This window comes from Chiroxiphia lanceolata, chromosome 6, assembly GCF_009829145.1.
Source record: "Chiroxiphia lanceolata isolate bChiLan1 chromosome 6, bChiLan1.pri, whole genome shotgun sequence".
Lineage (NCBI taxonomy): Eukaryota > Metazoa > Chordata > Aves > Passeriformes > Pipridae > Chiroxiphia > Chiroxiphia lanceolata.
This window is the reverse complement of record NC_045642.1, coordinates 2,024,492-2,031,252: the sequence shown is the minus strand read 5'-3', so window position 1 is coordinate 2,031,252 and position 6,761 is coordinate 2,024,492. Positions and strand designations below refer to the sequence as shown.

At 46.8% G+C, this 6,761-nt stretch overlaps 1 protein-coding gene across 1 annotated transcript; it reads right to left on the bottom strand.

Moving 5' to 3' along the window:
* Nucleotides 1-2,111: 2,111 nt before the first annotated feature.
* FGF4 (fibroblast growth factor 4) lies at nt 2,112-5,188 on the bottom strand. The gene is made up of 3 exons (XM_032691519.1): nt 4,882-5,188; nt 4,010-4,113; nt 2,112-2,288 (listed from the first exon to the last, which is right to left on the bottom strand). The coding sequence occupies exons 1-3, from the start codon at nt 5,186-5,188 to the stop codon at nt 2,112-2,114; spliced, it is 588 nt and encodes a 195-aa protein (XP_032547410.1).
* Nucleotides 5,189-6,761: the final 1,573 nt, after the last annotated feature.

Here is a 6,761-nt window from a genome sequence, read left to right as displayed (position 1 = left end):
GTGACAAAGAAGAACCATTTCCCAGAGAGAATCTTTGTGGTCTGATTTTGCTATCTGAAAGCTGGAACAAAATCATCAGTTGTCAGAGGTAGTGGTGATAATTACACAACGATTGCTCACATATAGAAAACATAGAAAGTACAGAAATCCCCCAATTTACAGGTAAAAATAAATCCTTAGGCATGACATTTCCTCTGCCTTGATTTGGCTTCCTTTTTTCTTAATTATTTTTGCTCGGACAGCATCTGCCTTAAGGTCTGGTCCTGGTCTGCTCTGATCTTACTGAACTTTGGTGAGAAGAGTTTGTCTTCAAGGTCATGTGTAAGCAGAGGATACAGGCAGGTCTATACCATTACAAAGGAACAAAGGCTTTTGTGCAGGAATGTAAAGAGGAAAAAGAAAAATAAAAAGCTGAACTCAAATTTGTGTGTAGTCAGAAATAATTAGTTTAGATGGGAAGATGATCTGTAAACATCCTCTAAGTCATCAAACATTGTGGTTAGTCCTGGTTCCCACTTAACTTTGCGATGCCCCAAAGATGAAGTATCTTATAAAGCAGAAAAAAAAAAAAAAAGAACAAAAAAGACAAATGAATCCTTTCAGTGATTCCCCCGTAATGAAACCTGCCTTTTCCTTCATCACGTTAGAGACACGAGTTACACTTGAAAAATATATAAAGAGAAATATAGGGTTACTTGATGACGATACAGTACTGCAGCCTGACAGCTGTCTGCAAATATTTTCACCATGATTATCCTTACTAAAAGTAAACCACTGGGTAAAGATAGCTCAAACGTGACAAGGCTCAAATAGGATGCAACCAACTCTATCCTGAATACTTTTGGCTACATATGGAAAAAAAGAGAGATTTGGGATTACGATTGTTCCCCCAGGCCCTCCTCCAGAACTGTGAGCCCAAGCAGGAAAGTGGGTACCTTCCCTCTGTGCAGAATTTGTTAGGAGACTGGCTTTGGGAGTTAGTGAGGTAGAAATTAATCAACTTCATCAGGGAATGAGACAGCAAAAAAAAAAAAAAAAAGCAGCATATTTCTCCTTCCAAATACTGCAGCAAAAATAATAAATAGTACAAACCAACCTCAGTTCCTTGTAATCAATCTAAATTCTCTCTGTGGAGCTCGTGCTCACTAGAAACCAGCAAATGCTCTTGCCTTCTAAAAACTTACGAGTATTACAGAGTTCCCCAAACTTTGAAAAATGAAGGTAGTCTCTGAATTCGATTTGAATGAAGTTAAACCGGTTCACTGTAGTTCCACAGTGAATTTGGGGGGGGGAGGGACAGACACGTTATTTTTTAGCCTTATGCCAAGCAGTTGTGTCACTAAGGGCCAAAAAAGGTGGTTTGTCTAAATAGACAAACCCAGCCCCAATCCTGCCGAGCTGCCAGAGGTGCTTGAGCCTCTCCACTGAGAAGAGGGACTGCAGGAAAGTTCAGAGTTCAGCGCTGGCAGATCTAAAAACAGATTTGTGGGGCGGCTCTCCGGCCCCGCGCTCTCCGCACCGGGGTAAACCGATCCCGCTCCAATTAAATAGCAACGCGGCACAAAGGAGCTCAGGCATTGTATGTGGCTCCACACTGGCATCCCACTCCTTCTCGGAGGCCGAGAGCTTCTCTGGGAGTCACGGGGGAGGTTTGGAAAGCACGCAGAGGAGAACAAAGCCACCGCAACAAACAAACAAACAAACAAACACACAAACACGTGTACGACAGCAGACACCTACAACACACAAACAGTGCAAAACGTTGGAAGGGAGAGGAATTGGATGTCACCTGGCTTAGGACACGGAGTAGCAGCACACCTGTGATAACTTAGAAACGAATTAAATAAACCACAAAGCGGAAGTCTTCTACTAGTTGCACCGTGAAATGAAAAAGACCTTGGGTTGGAGGTTTGTTTTGCTTTCAGAAATTTAAAAAAAAAATCGGAGCTATAAATAAATTTTGTGACAATATATACAGATTTAAATAATTAACTTAAATATCTTACACCTACTCTTGCATAAAACTCTCCAGTAAAAGTGCACCATGTTTCTTTTCCCCAAATGTGTTCTGCGTCTTCCCCTGTGCTGAGGTAGGTCTGAAGGGAGATGTCTCAGATTCTAGGAAGAAAATGTGTCACTGTCATTGTGGGAGATACTTTATTGCCTTTCTTTGTTCTTCCATTTTTGCTCAGGGCTATGTACATCCCGGGATAAATCCTGGATTCGTAGGCATTGTAGTTGTTTGGCAGGAGAATCTCTTTGAATTTGCACTCATCATTGAAATGGGTCTGAAATGAAAAGGAAAGAATGAGAGGGAAGGAATTTTAAACATCAGGTGTGGAAATATTCTTGCTACCAGGTGTAGGAGGTGTGTTGTGGGGATATCTGCAGGTGAGTCCCCCCTTCTTAGTAACCTTTTGAAGTGGTGTCTGAAGCTTCAAACAGGGCTCAGGAATCAGAGGATCATTAGGGATGCTGTGCCCAGGCCAGGCACGTACACCTGAAGCTGGGAAGGACAGCAGGAGTCCTGTCCCTGGGAGGGACAGGGGTTAACAGAGCTGAGGTGGGTAAGGCCCAAGCTCAGTTCTGCAGCACTGCTCATCTAACTGCTCAGTGGTTGTCCCACCAGCAGTAAATTGCCAGAGAGGCTTCAGAAAAGTCTGAATTAGACCAGCACTTTCTCATGTTGCTTGAGGAGAAAAGAGGCATTTTAAAGACGCTCAGCATGGACAGTATTTTCTGCTTCTTACAGTTTAAAATCGAAGGAAGGGTTTGGGCAACTTGAGTTAATGGCTCAGGAAAACAGAGCTGCAACACCAACCTTTCAGTGATGAGGTTTCGTTTGCAAGCGAGTACAAAGGGGGACAGGTGTTACAAGTGTGTTATCTGGAAAGGAACAAATGAACTCATCTCTTACTACTGGGCAAAAGCCAAGGGATTTGCAAAAGAGGTCTCAGCCTGCCAAGCTGAACACAGGACTGGAGATTTCTTTATCCAGGACACCAAAGCAGCAGTATCCCTAAGAAATGATGCAACAGAAGTTCTGGCACTTTGGTGGCTGATTCTGCCTGGCTTTTAAGTAAGTTAAAATCCTCTGTAACAGGACTGATGCCCTGGGAAAGAATTCTGGATGCTTCATGTCTTCATGTGAAAATGCCCTAGTTACCACTGACACAGTCTGGCTTTTCCTCAGCACAAGCTCCTCCAAAAAATAGTTTGGAAACACGACATAGAAAATTCATGAGTAAGGAAGGAGACCCAGGAACTCGAGTTTGAAATTATGCTGATCACAGTAACTTACACAGAGGTGAACTCAAAAGCAGAAGGAAAGTTCAGTATGGACAAAGATATGCCCTGTCCACCTCAAGTATATTTTATAAGAAGTCTCTATCTTTTCCAAAGATTCAATGTAAAGAAAGATCTGTGTTGTCTCCTAATAGATCTTCCTTCTTATAAATCAAGATCAAACCCCAAGGATGGTGAACTGTCATGGGAACAGACTCTCTCTTCACAAGCATCAGCAAAGAGTGATCAATAGGTATGTGACAGTCACTGATTCATCACATCAGAAAGGGTCACTTGTGAGGGCCTGGCTTATCACAAGTCCAAGTGCCCTCTGAGAGATGGAGTAAGCGATTGCCCAACCTGCCTCAGGCTGTTTGTACTTACCAGAAACAGATGGCCTGAGGCTAGCTTGTGGTCTTGCCACACAAATGGCTACTCTGTTGGTCTGTGTGGTAGGCAAGATGGGTAATCATAGTTGGGTGACTGCAGTTTTTGTGTGAGAACCAAAGAAGTGTCAGGCAAAAGAGAGGGTTTCACTTCAAAACCTCAGCAAGCAGCACAAGTGGGCAGGACGCCTTCTGTTGGCAGGGCAGCAAGGGCTGCTCTGCATTGCCTGACCCAGGAGAGGCAAGGATGGGGCTTGGGCAGCTTTTAGCACCATGCACACGTGTCACCCCAGCTGACAACAGTCCCCTCCCCAGGCGCACACTCGGTGGCTACTTACAGATCCATAGAGTTTGCCTTTGCTATTCATGGCCACGAAGAGTCCGCTCCTAACACCAAATATGCTCACCACTCCTCTTTCCACGGGAGAAATTTCCAGCAGACCTACAGAGGAGACACAGGAATCAGGGGGACAAAGGGGGACGCCCTGGAGTGTGGGGTGACAGCGCTGCACTCACCCACAGGCAGCACCACTCGCCCGTCCCCAGCGTGGGTGTGGATCCCCACGCCCCAGCCCTGCCGTGGGTGGCCACAGAACCCCAGCCTCATGTGCTCCACGTGCTACCCTATGCCCCACGCTGGGACCTCTCTTCTTTTAGCCAAGTATCTATTTTTAATTTGCCCCCCAGGCATTCTCTCGTGTAGACAAGGTTAAAATAAGCCAGAGCGTGCGCTCGGGGCAAAATGAAACATTTGTCATCACGCAGCTTACATCCCCCCCCCCCCCTCCCCTCCCGCACCTTATTGTTTCAGTTGGCTATCAGAGCCACGGGGTTAAGCCCCCAGCAGATGCTTTTCCAAGTTTTTGGGGCAGAGCCGGGCTCGCTCGGAGTGGGCGGCCCGCGGCACCCCCTCCAGATGCGGAGGCAACCCCGCGGCACCTGATGCAGCACCGACGGGTCCCCCCCACCTCAACCCGAAGCGCCCGATGGGCTCAGCCGCTTCCCCGCGCTCCCCGCCGCCCTCGGGGGAGACGCAGCGCCGGCAGGACTTTTTAGGGAACTCTGCCAGGCAACCCACCCTCCTTTGGGGGACAAACCACTCCCCGGGGCAGGTGAGACGCCCCCGCGACCGCGGATCTGCCCTCCGGGCAGATCCGCGGTCGCGGGGGCGCCTCACCTGCCCCGTCCGCGGGCGGCACCGCCGTCTTACTGTATCGATTCTCGCTGTGAATCCCATCGATCCGGCCGTCGGGGAGGACCTGGATGTGGAAGCCGATGCCCACGTTGCAGTAGAGGCGGCGGAGGCGTTTGATGCCCAGGAGGTAGTCGCCGTCGCGGGCGGCATCGCGGCGCTCGGCCGGGAGGCGAGCGACGGAGCGGGCGAAAAGAGCCGCGTCCCAGCGGCGCTGGCGGGGCCCGGCGGGGAGGCGACCCGGGGGCGACCGGCCACGCACCGCCCCTGGCCACAGCAGCCCCAGGAGCAGCGCCGGCAGCAGCAGCGCCGCGGGGAGAGGCATCCCGGCTTAAGGGGGTCGCTCCGAAAATGCGCGCTCGCCACCTCTCCCCTGCCTCGCACCCGCCCCCCCACCACTTTATGCTGAGGTCGAAGACTGGGAGGGTGGGAGGAAAAAGAAAAAAAAAAAAAAAAAAAAATAAAAAAAAAAGGAGAAAAAGAAAAGCGACAAAAAGCCAAACAGAAAAAAAAAAAAAATTAAAGAAAAAAAAAAACAAGCGGGGGGGAAGGAGGGAGCTTAGTGGTCAGTCCCCCGAGGATCTGCGGTTTCCCTGGGCTGGCAGCATGGAGAGGAAATCCCGGGAGCAAGAGCTTCTGAACTTGATCTCAACTCCAGGAGTCTTGTCTGAAGTGCTGATCTTCTTCTATAGCTGCTCAGCCATAGCGCTTTAGCCCTAGCCACGATATTTATATATCCATGTGCGTTGGTACCTATTACATCACCACCTACTGCTGTCTGCTGCAGCCCTCCGGTTTAGCTGAAAGTCAAATTATCACCCTTAGATGCTTAACAACTCCGAAGCGTCTTGAAGGGAAAGGGTGAGCAGCGCTGGTGCTAAACAAGACGGACAGCACAAACTTTTAAGAAGGAAAGGTCATATTTTACGTTCATCACAGCAGTTTCCTTCCTTCTTTCTTTCTTTCTTTCTTTTTCTTTTTTCTTTTTCTTTCTTTCTTTTTCTTTCTTGCTTGCTTTCTTGCTTTCTTTTTCTTTCTCTCTTCCTTCCTGTCTTCCTTCTTTCTCTTTCTTTCTTTTTCTCTCCCCTTCTTTCTTCTTTTCTCTTTATATCTCTTTCCTTTATATTTTCCTGTTTTGTAAGTGCCTACAAATTCTAATGCAAGATACAAAAATCAGAGAATGCCCAGCACACTTTCTCCACAACACAGTGTATGACTTGATGTAAATCTGTGGAATTTCAGCTTTTGCTGTATCCAAGCGACATGGTTTACAGTTTGCTGGATGCAGAAAAATTCCCTTCATTAAAAGCCAAGATAGTTGTTGAATGGGAGGTTTAAGAAATGAAAAATTAAAAAATTTGCAACAAAAAAAATAATAAAGGAAAGGACCAGAGTTTTAATAAAAAGGAGAACATTTTAAAGAAGCAGCTTGTCTAAAAAGTGGTAATAAAGTTTTTGATTCTAAATATCCCTTTAAGAAATCAGAAAGGAGAGCATTGCTCTGCAGTACCAGGCATGTGGAGCTCCCTCTTGGTCACTGTACTGACAGAAGCTGTAGTGACACAAGTTTATTCCTGAATTTAGAAGCTGCCCACTCATGCAAGTATTGCTGCACTTTCTAATGGTGTGGTTGTTTTTTAATCTTTATTTAGATGTTGCTGTTGTGTCTTAATGATGCAGTTGTTTTTAGGCAGTTACTTCATTCAGTTTAAGTTCATGAAAATGAAGCTCAGCGTTTGAAAACAGGAGAAGTTTTGACTCCATCAGTCTAGAATTACTTTGCCTAGAGCAAATCCCATATGTTTTGTCGCCTTGGCCCTCAACAGGTTTTCAGAACTAACAGGTGAGGAGACATTAGGACAATTTTGGAAGGTCCTGAATTAATATGAAAACGTGTT